The sequence below is a fragment of the Haliotis rufescens genome, unplaced genomic scaffold, assembly GCF_023055435.1.
Source record: "Haliotis rufescens isolate VD_foot unplaced genomic scaffold, xgHalRufe1.0.p SCAF_4, whole genome shotgun sequence".
In the NCBI taxonomy this organism is placed as follows: domain Eukaryota; kingdom Metazoa; phylum Mollusca; class Gastropoda; order Lepetellida; family Haliotidae; genus Haliotis; species Haliotis rufescens.
Window position 1 is genome coordinate 32,327,337 of NW_025964112.1, and position 18,695 is coordinate 32,346,031.

At 44.1% G+C, this 18,695-nt stretch overlaps 2 protein-coding genes across 10 annotated transcripts in view; both read left to right on the top strand.

Annotated features, from left to right (window-relative positions):
- Positions 1–18,695, top strand: part of LOC124149519 (guanylate kinase-like) — a 33,717-nt gene extending 15,022 nt beyond the window's left edge. For 3 of the 4 annotated variants that reach the window (XM_046521160.2, XM_046521163.2, XM_046521162.2), the window contains exons 2-8: positions 6,595–6,738; positions 9,471–9,512; positions 9,699–9,795; positions 10,047–10,185; positions 13,501–13,585; positions 13,883–13,965; positions 14,762–18,695. In XM_046521160.2, the coding sequence (XP_046377116.1) occupies positions 6,595–6,738; positions 9,471–9,512; positions 9,699–9,795; positions 10,047–10,185; positions 13,501–13,585; positions 13,883–13,965; positions 14,762–14,791 (620 nt within the window). In that variant the 3' untranslated portion in view covers positions 14,792–18,695. Of the gene's footprint in view, positions 1–5,805; positions 5,858–6,594; positions 6,739–9,470; positions 9,513–9,698; positions 9,796–10,046; positions 10,186–13,500; positions 13,586–13,882; positions 13,966–14,761 lie in introns of all 4 variants that reach the window. The other variant, XM_046521161.2, reaches the window with a different exon arrangement.
- LOC124149521 (probable ATP-dependent helicase PF08_0048) lies at positions 10,197–13,178 on the top strand. Of its 6 annotated transcripts, XM_048381812.1 has the most exons (7): positions 10,197–11,045; positions 11,098–11,313; positions 11,390–11,437; positions 11,959–12,359; positions 12,408–12,431; positions 12,537–12,880; positions 12,986–13,178. In XM_048381812.1, the coding sequence occupies exons 1-7, from the start codon at positions 10,641–10,643 to the stop codon at positions 13,045–13,047; spliced, it is 1,500 nt and encodes a 499-aa protein (XP_048237769.1). In that variant the 5' UTR covers positions 10,197–10,640; the 3' UTR covers positions 13,048–13,178. The 6 variants fall into 6 exon arrangements, with proteins under 6 accessions (XP_048237769.1, XP_048237768.1, XP_048237767.1 ...); XM_048381811.1 differs by having other exon boundaries at positions 11,959–12,431; XM_048381810.1 differs by having other exon boundaries at positions 12,408–12,880.

The window sequence follows — 18,695 nt, forward strand, 5'->3', positions numbered from 1 at the left end:
TCATTCAGAGGCCAGCATGTGATTCAAAGACGAGACATGAGTATGTGACTGACTATTTAACCCGATTAAGGTTATTGCCATGCTTTGTCTGTGACTAGATGGTATTTCCATGAGCATGTATCACAGTTTAGGCATCTGTGTAGCACTTAGCTGTAGGCCAGAAGGCAGCTATAAGCCAACTGTAATCGTTTCCTCACGGACAAGTACATGGTTATTTAGGCCCATCAACTAATAATAGTTTTTGCATGTAACTCTTTATCATAACTTTTTTTTCTGCTGAGTTATTAACCTTGTGTATACCCTTCAAATGAGGAGTAAAGATGATTGTTTCTTTGGAAGAGGGAACAGCTGATCACAGCTTCTTCAGTAGAGGCATTTAGACATGGCAATAAGTGGGGTGTGAGAGACAGCCATTTAGGATGGTCACTGTCCAGGTGATAGTTCAGGAGTAATTACCATCAGAATGTAAGTGTAGTAGGTCAATCAAACATCATTTAAATAACCTGATTCAAAACTGATATGACTGTGTATCAGTTCTGAGCCTTGCAGACCGCCTCCATGGTCTAGTGGTAGAGCGGAAGGTCCAGGGTTCGTTGTCCAGCCGTGTCATACCAAAAGATGTTAGAAGATGGTGCTTGTTGTTGCCCTGCCTGGCGCTCGTCATTAAGGGGCTTAAACAAGGACTGGTCGGGTCAGAGTCAGTATACTGTGTCTGAGTGGGGTATCCATCTTAAACTCCTTGGTATCTGGGCTTGGTATCTGTGCTGGAACTATAAAATCCGCATTAGTCTGGATTAGTTCAAGCAGAGAGAGAGAGATATAGAGAGTATTAGAGACACACATGCATGCGCGCACACGCACACGCACACGCACACACGCACACACACACATACACACACACAGCTGATGCTTATTTAATTTTGCTGAAAAACGCATGTCTGTATATATCCTCGTGTCATGGCAGTTCGATCACTTACAAAAAATCGCTGAATATTCATATAATCTTTTTTTCAAATGTCTTACCTCTAAGCTTGTTTATTTATGACAAACATTTCTGAAATCCAGGTATTTCCACTGAAATTGACACTCGAGGCATGGCCGCCCTCTCACTGTCAACAGAAGTGACCCAGAAAGCTACGTCACACAAGTTTGATCATTTGAATGCATGGCTTGTTGCATAACCGGGATGACATGTATGGAAGCTCTCTTGTGTCAAAATCCAAATTAGAACAGTCTACAGTCGTTTTATATCTTTGTCCATCAAAAGTCACAAATATCCAGCTTATTTTACAAGGTTGATGCAGGGAGTTATTCTCCAGGCTCATCGTGACAGGGGCACCAAAACTCAGAATATCGATGCACAACACGAACTGGCGTGCAGAAACGTAAATGTGTCCAGTGCTGACTTGTAGGGTGGGTACATTGTGCCCAGGTTGTAATGATCAGTGAGACATTAGCTCGAACCTCATCAGATACAAATTGGTTACATTTGCAGCACAGTTCGTCATCACTTGTCACATCACTATCGTACGAATCAAAACTGTCGTCCTGATGCTCGTTGGTCCGTGAAGTACCAGAAGTACTTACATTCGGTGCAGTGACAGTAGTTGGTTTTTTTTGAAGATTTACTTGGTTTTAGGTGCATGCTTTCTTTTTTTGGGTGCCAACTTCACAGTCTGGTGGGAAATAGTTTTATTCAGAATGACGTCTTTGGTGATGGCCTTGCCCCCGACAGCAGCGCTCTAAATGTTTCTCTTTTTAGTAGGCACAGCTTTCTTGAAAAGTACAGTCGTCTTGTCTTTAAAGAATCCTGCTACATCATGGCCCTCAGTAGGTGAAGTGACATCTTTGTCTCCAACTGGCACACTTGAATCAATAACACCAGTATCAGGATGCAGCAAACGTTCAGTCGACTTAAAAACTGTTGATGGCACAAAGTTGATATTGGCGGTGGCTGACTCCACATTTCCTGAAAGAGGATTGCAAATTTGTTGGTGTCAGCGACAGGTTATAAGCTCTACAGTCAAGTTCACAAACAGAATGTTTATTTACTGAACATATACATGTGACTGAGGTTGTTGGAAATTTTAGCAAAAGCAACCAACATCCATTGGCTGTAAAACATTGGACGTGTGTGCAGGCAGTACAAACAAAATAATTTGATGCTGACGTGCCCATTCGATCAGTGGAAGAGAAATGTGGGATCTATGACCATTGTACACAATAAGAAGTGGACTATCTGCAGACGCGGCGACAGCATGCTTCAGGAGATGATCTGTCAGATACCTTCTGTGTAGAAGGGGGTGCGCATTATACACGCAATAATGAGTTTTGATGTTTTTTCCCAAAACGGAAAGACATTACCGTGAGCGCGTAACACCAGAAATACCATGTCAACAAATCCATACTGAAGTACGCAAATTAATCATGTAATTACACAGTCTAGCTATAAAAAGTGTTCTTTGTATATCTGGACTTATGTTTGTAACTTATTTCATAAATTTTATTCAAAATTCCTTTTAATATTGTTTTAATTAATTTTGGCGAAATCATGTGTGAAGCAATTGGAAGATCGCACAACTCACTGTTATTAACAGCAACCACGGTCAAATTACCACTATTGATGCCTTGAAATGAACTTTAGTTGACAGAGAATGGCTACATATATCATAAATGCCATACTTTGACTCATTAAAAGTCATATTTGTTATAGTTTGACGATTCTATACTCAACAACAAAAGTTCCTGTGACACAAATATTTTAGTGTATTTTTCAAACAAGTAAAGTTTGGTTTTCAATATTGTAGTACATGTATGGAATCAAGTCACAAAAACACAACTGCTACAGAAAAGCATGCATTCCATGCAAAAGATCAAGTATCGGTATAAAAACATGTGTGTTAACGGGATTCCATATGCATTGTTTAGCATCGTGCTGACAACAACCACTCAGAAAAACAATAAAATTACGCAATTATTCAACATTATGAAATGCCACGCCTGTCCGAAAATGAGCGTCTGCGAGCCATTGGTATGCTTGAAGCAGGATCAAGTCAATGTGATGTTGCAAGACAATTTAACATCCACAGAAACACCATTTGGTGTTTATGGCAACGTTGGCACGAGTGCAGTCACAGACCATCCTCGGAGTGGAAGGCCACGCGTAACCAGTCATCGACAAGACAACTGGATTCGAGCAACACACCTACGAAATCGATTCCAGCCAGCAAGAGTGACTGAAAGAAGCATCCCTGGCCTTTGACGAATATCTTCACAAACCGTACGTCGTCGCCTCAGGTGTGCAGGGATTGTCGCCAGAAGACCCGCCAGACGTCCCATTTTGACAGGAAACCACCTTCAAGCACATCTACAGTGGTGCAGACAGTGTCTACGCTGGAAGGCCATGCAGTTGGGACAAGTTCTATTCACTGACGAGCTTCGTTTTCACCTCAGCCACAGCGATGGACGGATTTGAGTGTACCGACGTCGAGGTGAACGTTACATCAATCATTGTGTCATGGAAGAAGATCGTGGCATGGCATTGTTATAGTATGGGGTGGGATTACAGCAAGACAGAGGACCCGTTTGATAGTGGTAGAGGGAAATCTCAATGGACAGCGCTACCGCGACGAGATCATCGGCCCTGTTGTTCTACCGTTTTTGTGTTGTCACGGCCCAGGCATTACGCCTGGCCTCATATTGCTCGACTTGTTCAGGATTCTCTTCAACAAAAAACGTGAATGTCATTCCCTGGCCGGCTCGCTCTCCTGATCTCTCACCAATCGAGCACATGTGGGATGAGATGGATCGGCGCCTTCGACGTCAACCACGTGTTCCACAGACACTCCAGGAACCTCGAAACATGCTCCAGCAGATATGGACAGATATCCCACAGGACTTTGTGCGACGCCTGGTCCATTCCATGAGACAAAGATGTGTTGCTTGCATCGCAACGAGAGGTGGACACACACGCTATTGATTTGTAAATTGACATTTTGGCATTTTCATGTTTGTTATGAAATCACACATTTTCTGAAGTCAGTATCGCAAATCAAAATATTTAAACCATTTGATTGCTCTCTCAATGTGTCTCTTACAGGAGTCTTTTATCTGTTGCAAACCAAAATTGTTTCAGATTTGGTAAAAAACATAACGTTGCATTAAATCTTATTTAATGTCAAGGGAACTTTTGTTGTTCAGTATATGTCAACACGTACTTCTCGCAATCATGTGCGTGGGAGCCTCAACGCTGACTGGTCAAACTGGCTCCACGTGAAAAATATATATAGATACTGCAGAAAATCTTGACATATTATGTCCCTACTTGTCAGAAGACTATAAACCTGAGCAGTCAGGCTCCTGCTGAGAAGGAAATCTCCATGGTCACAGCTGGAATGCTTATCACAGATATAGTCACACATTTCCCATGTGACATCTGCTCCATGACACCCTTTCTGCCTCATTGTACTGGCCCTCACTATAACAACAGACTGCTCTATAACAACATACTGGGCCTGACTATTATAACAGACTGACTCTATATCCCCTGACTAGGACGTCTCTCATAACATCCAACTGACGGGGACATCACTATAACATCCGACTGCCACTCAGCACTGACAGGGGCTTTACTATAACATCTGACTGCCACACATCCGACTGCCACATAGCACAGACGGGGACATCACTTTTACATCCAACTGCCACCCAGCACTGACAGGGGCTTTACTATAACATCTGACTGCCACACATCCCACTGCCACATAGCACAGACGGGGACATCACTATTACATCCAACTGCCACCAAGCACTGACAGGGGCTTTACTATAACATCTGACTGCCACACATTCGACTGCCACATAGCACAGACAGGGACATCACTATAACATTCGACTTCCACACAGCACTGAGGGGGGCTTCACTATAACATCTGACTGCCACACACCACCGACTAGGACATCGATATAACATCCAACTGCCACCCAGCACTGACTGGGACATCACTTTAACATCCGACTGCCACCCAGCACTGACAAGGACATCACTATAACATCCGACTGCCACACATCCGACTGCCACACAGCACTGACAAGGACATCACTATAACATCCGACTGCCACACATCCGACTGCCACTCAGCACTGACTGGGACATCACTATAACATCCAACTGCCACACATCCGACTGCCACTCAGCACTGACTGGGACATCACCATAACATCCGACTGCCACACATCCGACTGCCACTCAGCACTGACTGGGACATCACCATAACATCCGACTGCCACTCAGCACTGACTTGGACATCACTATAACATCCGACTGCCACACATCACTGACAAGGACATCACTATAACATCCGACTGCCACTCAGCACTGACTGGGACATCACCATAACATCCGACTGCCACTCAGCACTGACTGGGACATCACCATAACATCCGACTGCCACTCAGCACTGACTGGGACATCACTATAACATCATATACTTGACACGCTTGAAGCAATGTCATTCAAGGCCATCATAAGAATGTATGGCAGTCTACATTGACATATTCATTGTACACGGAGTATGGCTGTGCTTAGTTAATTCATATTCATATATTTACTTAATAACCAACAAATTTTCCAGCTGTCATGTTCTGAAATATGTCCTAATAATAGAATTGGAATTTAAATTGTGTCCTGATACTTGCAATAACTGAATCAGCAACAAATGATGACTAAAATGTTTAGATAATTCTGTTGCTTAGCAAATACCACTATCATATTAGCTTTTATTCACACCATTATTCATTTTATAGACTCTGGAGACAAATGGTATCACAAGAAGCTAGTACAAGATTGACTTCTAGGGTATGTTTCTGAAGTGTGATCCTTAGGCCGTAACTTGCTCAGTGTCCACTGTGTAGATTATCAGTAGTAATAATTTCACTGCACATGAGTATCAGGGTAGTATCTAGCCTTTGTCTGGATGCACCCTGAGTGCTGGTGATAGTCAACACATTACGTCATCACCACTGTATCAGCCGGATAAAATACTGGATGACAAATGAAATGAGATGATGATAATTGTGATTGCTATAGGCAGTTGTGATAGGGGGGAAATGTTCCTATCACATTAGCATTGCATAATATGTGTGGAGGGATAATTGCTTCACTGCTTGCTGTATTGACTCCTGGTGATCACAGTGGTGAACACGGCCTGCAGCTGTGTTGTTGATGACGACGACCTGTAAGGGACCTTAGTCCTAGCGCACACTGCTGCAGTCACTGAGTCACACAGGGGGAATAGGTATCAGCCAGTCAGTGTCGTTACTTCATTTTCAAGGACTTTCTACCTGGTAAACTATACACTTTGTGGGCTTGTCTTGGTAATATATTTGCAGAATTGTTCTCCAAGAGAATGATGAACTAGGTATTTCACTATGTTTGCTACTGTATTTTACCAGTATTCTTCAGTGTTATTGCAATGCTTGTGTTTTCATGCAGGTTCATATTTGTGCTGTGTAGGCTGCCAGTATTGACACCATGACACACTCAGTGCTATGTCTCCCATTCACAATGTATTATCCTGACTGTTTGTGTTCTAGCTGTGTCCCACACCCTCACCACCATGTCATCACTTCCCTCCATCCGCCCCATCGTCATCAGCGGCCCATCCGGCAGCGGGAAGAGCACGCTGCTGAACATGCTGTTTGAGGAATTCCCCAACAGCTTCGCCTTCAGCGTCTCACGTAAGTCACTCCTCCTTATCCCCCTCATTCTAGCACAGTGATGAGGACAACAACGTCATGTAACATGTTGGAGATGATGCCAATGAGAACTGGCCCGCCCCTGGATGCACCACCCAGAGTGACTGTTCCCTATGTTTGATGTACGGGTACAGTGCACCACCCAGAGTGACTGTTCCCTATGTTTGATGTATGGGTACAGTGCACCACCCAGAGTGACTGTTCCCTATGTTTGATGTATGGGTACAGTGCACCACCCAGAGTGTCTGTTCCCTATGTTTGATGTACGGGTACAGTGCACCACCCAGAGTGACTGTTCCCTATGTTTGATGTACGGGTACAGTGCACCACCCAGAGTGTCTGTTCCCTATGTTTGATGTATGGGTACAGTGCACCACCTAGAGTGACTGTTCTCTATGTTTGATGTATGGGTACAGTGCACCACCCAGAGTGACTGTTCTCTATGTTTGATGAATAGGTACAGTGCACCACCCAGAGTGACTGTTCCCTATGTTTGATGTATGGGTACAGTGCACCACCTAGAGTGTCTGTTCCCTATGTTTGATGTACGGGTACAGTGCACCACCCAGAGTGACTGTTCCCTATGTTTGATGTACGGGTACAGTGCACCACCCAGAGTGTCTGTTCCCTATGTTTGATGTATGGGTACAGTGCACCACCTAGAGTGACTGTTCCCTATGTTTGATGTATGGGTACAGTGCACCACCCAGAGTGACTGTTCCCTATGTTTGATGTACGGGTACAGTGCACCACCCAGAGTGTCTGTTCCCTATGTTTGATGTATGGGTACAGTGCACCACCTAGAGTGACTGTTCCCTATGTTTGATGTATGGGTACAGTGCACCACCCAGAGTGACTGTTCTCTATGTTTGATGAATGGGTACAGTGCACCACCCAGAGTGACTGTTCCCTATGTTTGATGTATGGGTACAGTGCCCCACCCAGAGTGTCTGTTCCCTATGTTTGATGTATGGGTACAGTGCAGCACCTAGAGTGACTGTTCCCTATGTTTGATGTACAGGTACAGTGCACCACCCAGAGTGACTGTTCCCATGTTTGATGTATGGGTACAGTGCACCACCCAGAGTGACTGTTCCCTATGTTTGATGTACGGGTACAGTGCACCACCCAGAGTGACCGTTCCCTATGTTTGATGTATGGGTACAGTGCACCACCCAGAGTGACTGTTCCCTATGTTTGATGTACGGGTACAGTGCACCACCCAGAGTGTCTGTTCCCTATGTTTGATGTATGGGTACAGTGCACCACCTAGAGTGACTGTTCCCTATGTTTGATGTACGGGTACAGTGCACCACCCAGAGTGACTGTTCTCTATGTTTGATGAATGGGTACAGTGCACCACCCAGAGTGACTGTTCTCTATGTTTGATGTATGGGTACAGTGCACCACCCAGAGTGACTGTTCCCTATGTTTGATGTACGGGTACAGTGCACCACCCAGAGTGTCTGTTCCCTATGTTTGATGTATGGGTACAGTGCACCACCCAGAGTGACTGTTCCCTATGTTTGATGTATGGGTACAGTGCACCACCTAGAGTGACTGTTCCCTATGTTTGATGTACAGGTACAGTGCACCACCCAGAGTGACTGTTCTCTATGTTTGATGAATGGGTACAGTGCACCACCCAGAGTGAATGTTCCCTATGTTTGATGTATGGGTACAGTGCACCACCCAGAGTGTCCGTTCCCTATGTTTGATGTATGGGTACAGTGCAGCACCCAGAGTGACTGTTCCCTATGTTTGATGTACGGGTACAGTGCACCACCCAGAGTGTCCGTTCCCTATGTTTGATGTACAGGTACAGTGCACCACCCAGAGTGACCGTTTCCTATGTTTGATGTATGGGTACAGTGCACCACCCAGAGTGACTGTTCCCTATGTTTGATGTACGGGTACAGTGCACCACCCAGAGTGACCGTTCCCTATGTTTGATGTATGGGTACAGTGCACCACCCAGAGTGACTGTTCCCTATGTTTGATGTATGGGTACAGTGCACCACCCAGAGTGACTGTTCCCTATGTTTGATGTACGGGTACAGTGCACCACCCAGAGTGACTGTTCCCTATGTTTGATGTATGGGTACAGTGCACCACCCAGAGTGACTGTTCCCTATGTTTGATGTACGGGTACAGTGCACCACCCAGAGTGACTGTTCCCTATGTTTGATGTATGGGTACAGTGCACCACCCAGAGTGACCGTTCCCTATGTTTGATGTACGGGTACAGTGCACCACCCAGAGTGACCGTTCCCTATGTTTGATGTATGGGTACAGTGCACCACCCAGAGTGACTGTTCCCTATGTTTGATGTATGGGTACAGTGCACCACCCAGAGTGACTGTTCCCTATGTTTGATGTACGGGTACAGTGCACCACCCAGAGTGACTGTTCCCTATGTTTGATGTATGGGTACAGTGCACCACCCAGAGTGACTGTTCCCTATGTTTGATGTACGGGTACAGTGCACCACCCAGAGTGACTGTTCCCTATGTTTGATGTATGGGTACAGTGCAGCACCCAGAGTGACTGTTCCCTATGTTTGATGTACGGGTACAGTGCACCACCCAGAGTTCCCTTAGATATCTGTTTGAGATACATGGAGTTAGCATAGTTAGTTTTCTTACACAAGTTGCAAATACAGATATGGTTAATTATTTGTATTTATTTTATTCCAAGGAATATCTTTGTTTTAGATACCACTCGAAAACCTCGGCCAGGTGAAGTTGAAGGCAAAGGTGAGACTGTTTTTAGAATAGATCTAACATTGTTCATCTTGGTATAACAACATGTCAACTGGTATAGTTATTATACACACTAAAACATTTTCCACTTGTTAATATGATCTTTAAAAAAATGTTTATCAAATAAGAATTTAGCGAACTACAGTAACATATGTTCTCAAGATGATGTTCCTCTTGCAGACTACCATTATGTGATGAGGGAAGAGTTTGACAAGCTGGTGGCTGCCGATGGCTTTCTGGAGTGGGCTCAGTTCTCAGGCAACTGCTATGGGACAAGGTAAGGGAGTACTAGGATAATGTATCAGACTGGGACAAATGTTGTCAATCAAGTGTCAGTGGTGGCTCCTACGTACTGTTTAGTTAAAGGTATATCAAAACACATGTTTACATAAACACGAGATTCTTGTTTGATTATGAATCACAATGCATGGCATTTAGATTGACATAAACATGACATCTGTGTTTACACATGTATCACATTCCATGGTGGTGTCTCAGTTGAAGGAACCCAATATTGTGTTTTTTCAGCAAGAAGTCTGTGGATGACATCAGCAAGTCTGGGAAGATCTGCATTCTAGATGTTGAAATCAATGGTGTTAAGAACATAAAGAAAACTGACCTTGTTGCCAGATACATCTTCATCAAGCCACCCAGTCTGGAAATCCTGGTACGTGGGATGAGTCAGCAGTAGTCAGTGGTCACTGACATCCCGTGGGGATTCCGGGGCAGAATACTCGCATCCCATGCTTGTTGTAAGACTAGGAGCCAAATACTGATGGGAGATGAGATGAAATGGGGGTTAAAGTTGCATTCAAGATCATTGCATATAGCGGCATGCATGTACGTGTGTGGCACTAGTCAAGACTTATCCTGGTTTTATAGTGCTAGCCCACAGAGTTATCCATGCCCAGTTTACAGATACCCCACTCAGACCAATCCTCATTTTATCCCCATAATGCCGAGTGCCAGGCAGGGTAACAACAAGTCTTTTAGTATGACATAGCCAGGGATTACACTACCAAATTGATGCTCTCCGGGCAGATGCTCTGTCTACTAGCACATGGAGGCGGTCCCCTATACTGGGGATGGGAGCTGTAGGGTTGTATCACTGCACCACTATGCATGCATTTAACAAGTTGCCCTGACTGTGTTATGGGCAGCTTGATCCTAGGGGCATTCCAAGTTAGAACCAGCAGTGAGGTGTACGGGAGTCGGGACAGTGAGGTGTACAGGAGTCGGGACAGTCAGGTGTACGAGAGTCGGGACAGTCAGGTGTACGAGAGTCGGGACAGCGAGGTGTACAAGAGTCGGGGCAGTGAGGTGTACGAGAGTAGGGACAGTGAGGTGTACAAGAGTCGGGACAGTGAGGTGTACAAGAGTCGGGACAGTGAGGTGTACAAGACTCGGGACAGTGAGGTGTACGGGAGTCGGGACAGTGAGGTGTACGAGAGTCGGGACAGTGAGGTGTACGAGAGTCGGGACAGTCAGGTGGACGAGAGTTGGGACGGTCAGAGTTGGGACAGTCAGGTGTACGAGTCAGGTGGACGAGAGTTGGGACGGTCAGAGTTGGGACAGTCAGGTGGACGAGAGTTGGGACAGTCAGGTGTACAAGAGTCGGGACAGTGAGGTGTACAAGAGTCAGGACAGTGAGGTGTACGAGAGTCGGGACAGTGAGGTGTACGAGAGTTGGGACAGTCAGGTGGACGAGAGTTGGGACGGTCAGGTGGACGAGAGTCGGGACAGTCAGGTGTACGAGAGTCAGGACAGTCAGGTGTATGAGAGTCGGGACAGTCAGGTGGACGAGTCAGGTGGACGAGAGTTGGGACGGTCAGAGTTGGGACAGTCAGGTGGACGAGAGTCAGGACAGTCAGGTGTACGAGAGTCGGGACAGTCAGGTGGACGATAGTTGGGACGGTCAGGTGGACGAGAGTTGGGACAGTCAGGTGAACAAGAGTCGGGACAGTGAGGTGTATAAGAGTCAGGACAGTGAGGTGTACGAGAGTCGGGACAGTGAGGTGTACGAGAGTTGGGACAGTCAGGTGGACGAGAGTTGGGACGGTCAGGTGGACGAGAGTCAGGACAGTGAGGTGTATGAGAGTCAGGACAGTGAGGTGTATGAGAGTCGGGACAGTCAGGTGTACGAGAGTCGGGAAAGTGAGGTGTACGAGAGTGGGTACAGCTACTCATTACAGAGGGTGCTGTTCACAGATCATAAGTATTGACAGTGAGGTGTATGAGAGTCAGGACAGTCAGGTGTACGAGAGTCAGGACAGTCAGGTGTATGAGAGTCGGGACAGTCAGGTGTACGAGAGTCGGGACAGTGAGGTGTACGAGAGTCGGGACAGTCAGGTGGACGAGAGTTGGGACGGTCAGAGTTGGGACAGTCAGGTGTACGAGTCAGGTGGACGAGAGTTGGGACGGTCAGAGTTGGGACAGTCAGGTGGACGAGAGTTGGGACAGTCAGGTGTACAAGAGTCGGGACAGTGAGGTGTACAAGAGTCAGGACAGTGAGGTGTACGAGAGTCGGGACAGTCAGGTGGACGAGAGTTGGGACAGTCAGGTGGACGAGAGTTGGGACAGTCAGGTGTACAAGAGTTGGGACAGTCAGGTGTACAAGAGTCAGGACAGTGAGGTGTACGAGAGTCGGGACAGTCAGGTGGACGAGAGTTGGGACAGTCAGGTGGACGAGAGTTGGGACGGTCAGGTGGACGAGAGTCGGGACAGTCAGGTGTACGAGAGTCAGGACAGTCAGGTGTACGAGAGTCAGGACAGTCAGGTGGACGAGTCAGGAGGACGAGAGTTGGGACGGTCAGAGTTGGGACAGTCAGGTGTACGAGTCAGGTGGACGAGAGTCAGGACAGTCAGGTGGACGAGAGTCGGGACAGTCAGGTGGACGAGAGTTGGGACGGTCAGGTGGACGAGAGATGGGACAGTCAGGTGTACAAGAGTCGGGACAGTGAGGTGTATAAGAGTCAGGACAGTGAGGTGTACGAGAGTCGGGACAGTGAGGTGTACGAGAGTTGGGACAGTCAGGTGGACGAGAGTTGGGACAGTCAGGTGTACAAGAGTCAGGACAGTGAGGTGTACGAGAGTCGGGACAGTCAGGTGGACGAGAGTTGGGACAGTCAGGTGGACGAGAGTTGGGACGGTCAGGTGGACGAGAGTCGGGACAGTCAGGTGTACGAGAGTCAGGACAGTCAGGTGTACGAGAGTCAGGACAGTCAGGTGGACGAGTCAGGAGGACGAGAGTTGGGACGGTCAGAGTTGGGACAGTCAGGTGGACGAGTCAGGTGGACGAGAGTCAGGACAGTCAGGTGGACGAGAGTCGGGACAGTCAGGTGGACGAGAGTTGGGACGGTCAGGTGGACGAGAGATGGGACAGTCAGGTGTACAAGAGTCGGGACAGTGAGGTGTATAAGAGTCAGGACAGTGAGGTGTACGAGAGTCGGGACAGTGAGGTGTACGAGAGTTGGGACAGTCAGGTGGACGAGAGTTGGGACGGTCAGGTGGACGAGAGTCAGGACAGTGAGGTGTATGAGAGTCAGGACAGTGAGGTGTATGAGAGTCGGGACAGTCAGGTGTACGAGAGTCGGGACAGTGAGGTGTACGAGAGTGGTTACAGCTACTCATTACAGAGGGTGCTGTTCACAGATCATAAGTATTGACAGTGAGGTGTATGAGAGTCAGGACAGTCAGGTGTACGAGAGTCAGGACAGTCAGGTGTATGAGAGTCGGACAGTCAGGTGCACGAGAGTCGGGACAGTCAGGTGTACGAGAGTGGGTACAGCTACTCATTACAGAGGGTGCTGTTCACAGATCATAAGTATTGACAGTGAGGTGTATGAGAGTCAGGACAGTGACGAGTACGAGAGTCGGTTGCTCCAGTAATGAAAAACATGGTGTGTACCGGTAATCTTCCTCTCTCTATGTGTCTCTAATTGATCCAACATGGACAAAACTTAACAGTGCCCAATGTTCACAGGAACGAAGACTACAGGAGCGAGGGACAGAGACTCACGAGAGCCTCAAGAAGCGGATGGACACTGTGAAGGAAGCTTTAGATTATGGTAATTGACCCCTTACAAATAAAAACTGTTTCCAAACGATGCAAGTTGCTTAACGAGGACCATGCTCCCCAAAATGGTGTCCAATTCCAGTCCACAAAACATGAATAAACGAACACAAATAAGTGAAAAAATATTAAGTTGTCTTGATCAAACATCCTTGCTCCAATCTTAACAAAAATACACTGGTTAATCCCTTTGCTTCCTGGATATTTTATCAAAATATTGTTGAAGAAACATACAATAATGTCGGTTGATTTTATTCCTTTTCTCTGTGAAGTGGATGTTTCTCCATTTCAGCTGATGGCAACAATTATGATTCTGTGATTGTCAATGACGTTAAAGAGGAGGCATACTCCCAGTTGAGGGAAACTTTGATAGAGGTGAGCAGTAACACCTTCACTTTTTACGAATGTGTGTTTTCCTGTTTTAAAATGCAGAACAAAATCTGGAGTTATGAATCTTTTCATCTTATACCCTGCCCATATACGTTAGGGGCAATAATATTGAAACAGGCTCTGCCCCTTTGTCATGTTGTGTTCCTGGAGCATAACTCATAAGCTCCTCTACACTTTTGTGTAGACCTTTGTTTACACATCTTGCATGACTGGCACCTTGTTTGCTATTCAGGATGTTTTAAATATTTATTTATTTTTAAGGAAACATGTGGGACTTGTGGGTAGGCAAGGTTTCCAGAGCATAACTCATAAACCATTCATTCTTCTTCATGAAACTTTGTATATACATCAATTGAGTGCTGAACTGGTGCTTTTGGCCATTTGGGTGTTTGACAAAGATTTACTTTTTTTTGTTAATTTCGAAGGATACAGGTAAAACTTCCGTTCATTGAAACTTTGTATTCACATCAGACATAATACAACCATGTGGAGACTCCCAGTACCTATGGTTGTTGTAAGAGGTGACTGGATGGATTTGGTGGTCAGGCTCTGTGACTTGGTTGATTGTGTGACCCCATACTTTCACAGTGTAGGACTGATGCTCATAAAGTCACTGGAATTTCATGTCACGACTTGACAAGTTTCAGCCTGCTGTGATATAGCCACCTTATTGCTTAGTGCAGTGTTAATTAACAAACTTTTAAAGGGTGGGGGTTATGGATGACTTTGTCTTCTTGTCATATATAACTGTGTTTGTATAACAAGTGATTTTCTTTTTCAGGACATCAAAAGCCTCAAACCCAGCAACTAGTTAATCTCAGTCACACTCCGTGCATGTATTGCTCAGTCTATCCAGAGGACCATGACAATATACAGGTTGTTTAGAGGTCATTATCAACTGTCAGGTATTTTTATTACGATATTTTAGTACTAGTTTATACAGATCTGTCATGCAAACACATGGATTATTTTCCATTGTTTGTGAATGCAATGTATTTGTTACATTGAACTAAAAAGGTTGGGTCTCAGGCAATAGCTTATGAGAACTTGTGTGTGTTAGGTGACTACATTACTACTAAGCCTTGGCTATATTTCTGAAGAAAAAGTGTTGAAATATTTTGATTGTTATTTTTATTACAAAATAATTAGTTTTATGACAATTAGGGGTGTATCACATGTTAATGCATTGCACTGCTTGTCAGTGGTCCTGTTTGAAATGTAATGGGGTTTTTTCACAAAAACATGTTTCTCTTACACTCAGATTAGCAATATTAGCTATGCAAGCCCAACAATTTAGTCATGTAGAAATGTACTTAATAGGTTAAGGAGTTACTAGATAAATATATTTCATAAACTATGTGTATATTTTGTCAGCACTTTAGTGTAGATTTCACTGCCAGTACTTAACTTGAACACCATGATCACTATGCAGTTTCTAGGTGGTATGTTTTCTGATATCCTCGTATTATGGATTTTCGGACGCTCAAGAAACATTAATTGTTTTTTCGCTAATCACATGAACAACTGTAAAACATCTCACTCACTTATAGAAGACAACTTGATCTTAAAAACTAGCCATCATCCGAGTATGCAGCGGGAGTAGTCATGATAAACATGGCCGCCCAGAAAATATATCATTCCGACAATACTATGAATTAAGTACATTTGTTTTGCAGCATGTGGAACATACTGTCTATATCCTGTTTACATACTTTAACTGAAGGAGTTCTCCCAGTGAGCCATGTGTGGAAGCTGCTGTAGATTGCTCTTTGTGCTGTTCCTGAAATGGTTCCTGAACTGTGGTCTGCTTTATGAAGTGGCCATCAGTTGAACTGACATTGCAAAATCTTACTGATACAATATGTTGACCAGGCCACAATGAATTAATTGTTCAACTTTCATCCAAGTTTGTTTTAAAATGTTTTATTTTTTTCATGTCTTATTTGTTTGAAAAGCTGTTGAAGGCATCAGAAATATGGTTCACATGAAGCATGAATGGTTGGTAGATGTATGTATGTATGTATGTATGTTGTGGAGTGCATCAAGTAAATAAGGATGGAAACTCACACAGGGCATTGTCAGTACTTTGGGATAATAAAATGATGAGATGTGTTTGGTAATGAGCGGGCAAGGATGAAAATCTAGTAATTAGTTTATTATGGCCTAAAGTGAAGCGTTTTAGAAGCGCTCCAAGAGCCCTTTATCAATTAGCATCAAATAATGTTAAATATCTATACAAACAGGAAGAGTCATGTCAGTTCAATGGTCATTTGTGGATGCAGATGTCTTTTCATTATCCATCTGAATGTCAGTGTTCAAGTGGATAGAAGCAGATCTACAGAGACATCACTCAGAAGTTGGCACCAAGTCATCCATCAGGCCATCTGCACAGGATTAGCTCCGGATGTTCTCTGAAGGCACATCCATACGAGTGCTTACTGATCTGCATTTTCGCAAATCATACAGTTAGTTCCTTGGGGCACAGACTGAAATGTCTTATGTACGTAAAACATGTCCTCAGGTGCGGTTGTTTTCTGACTAAGACAAACCGGTCTAGCACTTTATTTTTAAAGTTGCTATTTACAATTGTTCATGACACTGTTTACAGGGTTTATGTGGGAATTAGCAATATCATTGTTGATTAGGCTAAAAAACATAATAGTCTTGGTTCTCAGGCACTGCCTGCATCATCGTAAAGTCTGCTGCTGTTTCGTTTTTATTTCCATTTAATTTTTTTTTAAGAAATCCTGATACTTAATAACAATGCAAGCCAGTTAGCATGCAGTTACTTCCCTTTACATGCACACTGTTTTACTGCACATCTTGTGTTATGGTCATGGCAGCAATAGGAGTTTGTGTGCTTGTTTATGTAGGGAGGCCCTGTCCCAGGTTTATGGTACACAACTTTTTTGGGGGGGTTACATACTAGTTTGAACAAGCCCCCAAAAAGAAAACCACCACCCACCTGCGCTATATTTTCGAAAGTAATTGCCTGAGAACCAAATATTTTATTTTTTTAAGCCTTATGTATGCATAGTCTTGAATCTGACATTGATTTGTACATAGTAACTTGTTGTAGATACTTTTTAACTAATTGAATGTCATGGTATGTTTGTGGATAGGTGTCATTCGTCAAGAAATGAGGTACTTGCAGATGAATGTGGACCTGCATCAACATGTCTGTGAAATACAATAAACACGGATGAGAATGGGGTTGGTTTTTTTAAAAACACTGAAAGTTAGTCAGGGGTCTGGGAGACTAAATGATTATACGTACATTGTAATGGCATGAATAACAAAAGTGACCCTCGACATAACGAGGTCCATGGTAAATTCTCATCCCTGAGTACATCCACAGAGGTTTCAGATGAACTAGTGCTAATGTAATAAAATCTTTGCATCTTCATTTCCACATTTGAGATATCTTTATTGAAACTATTAGACCAATGTATAAGAACTTTGCATGATGACCCCTCAATATTGTATCTTCAAGTGTGCCAAAATCATTGAAACAAATCTATGAAACGGCTTGAACCATCTTCCCGAGGCAAGGGCATTAACTGACCATAAAAGTTCAGTTTCCACCCTTGCCGAACTAGGATGGAATTTCTAGGCTCGATTGTAGCGCCACCAGCTATTTCAAGTCATGTCCCTCCTATTGAACAATAAGGTTCCATCTTGCATATCACTTGCATTTGTATAAAATGGCGACACCTTTTCAAGACAATCTGATCGATAATAAATCTCTATTTTGTATTAAAATGAGTCTTACCCTGCGAAGTGCATCAAATCACTTGAGCACCTTGATTAAAAACATGAAAAGATTTGCAAATATCTGTTGATGCCAGGTTGGCGGTACACTTGCTTTGCAAATCCTGCAGTCGTCTGAAATCTGCATGAAGAAATCCATGTTGTTTACAAACCGGTTGTCTAGTTCGTTTCACAATTTTTTGTCTCATTAGTCCAGCCAAAGTGTAACTCACGAAACTAGACTTGTTCGGCAACGCCCTTTCCTCGGGAAGATGGGTTTGAACGTAATGACATTTTTGGCTTAACTGTTTGCAAACATGTAACCAAATCTGTCAATATCATGCAATGGATTCCCCGAGTTCACCAGAGTTCTAGCATTGGTGAAAGTTGATGGCTATCTTTAGTGGAGCACACACAAAAGGATGTCTGTCAGGGCTTTGCATACACATTTTCTATTGTAACAGTTTCAGTAAAAGAATTTAATATTGTGTTTAAATGGAAATTTGTACACAACAGTGAACTTAATAGCTGGACTTTGTGACATTCAAATTGATTATTTCCATCACAGCTATTTCGGACCTCATCTTTTCTCAGGACTTCTGTGACTTTCATCAGCCTATCAGTGACTTCTTCTCACAATAGCTCTGACAGAAACTGTTGAGTAATGGTACACGCTAACCTTGTTGCTTTTGCAGAAACATACAGTATGCATGAACAGTCAAGCATGAATACTCTTTCCATGAAAAAATACTGAATTATTTTTAAAGGCAAGCAGGTGTCAGTTTTAGTTTTGTTACATTATATTTTATTGTTGTTTGTGAGGGAACTGAAATGTTACTGGTAAGTCACATCGGCACTATTTTAGCCATACTGTGATGTTGTTTGTGTATGTATTGTGGGTTACATGTATTATTTTATTTGTGTCTTGTCTGTGGCTTTAATTAAAGTCGAGTCTGACAGTAAAA

Coding starts and splice junctions, on each gene's coding strand:
- LOC124149521 (XM_048381808.1), top strand. CDS start 10,641: ATGCATTTAACAAGTTGCCCTGACTGTGTTATGGGCAGCTTGATCCTA. Junction 11,438..11,958: donor ACGATAGTTGGGACGGTCAG/GTGGACGAGAGT, acceptor TGGGACAGTCAG/GTGGACGAGAGTTGGGACAG. Junction 12,881..12,985: donor ACGAGAGTTGGGACGGTCAG/GTGGACGAGAGA, acceptor GAGGTGTACGAG/AGTTGGGACAGTCAGGTGGA.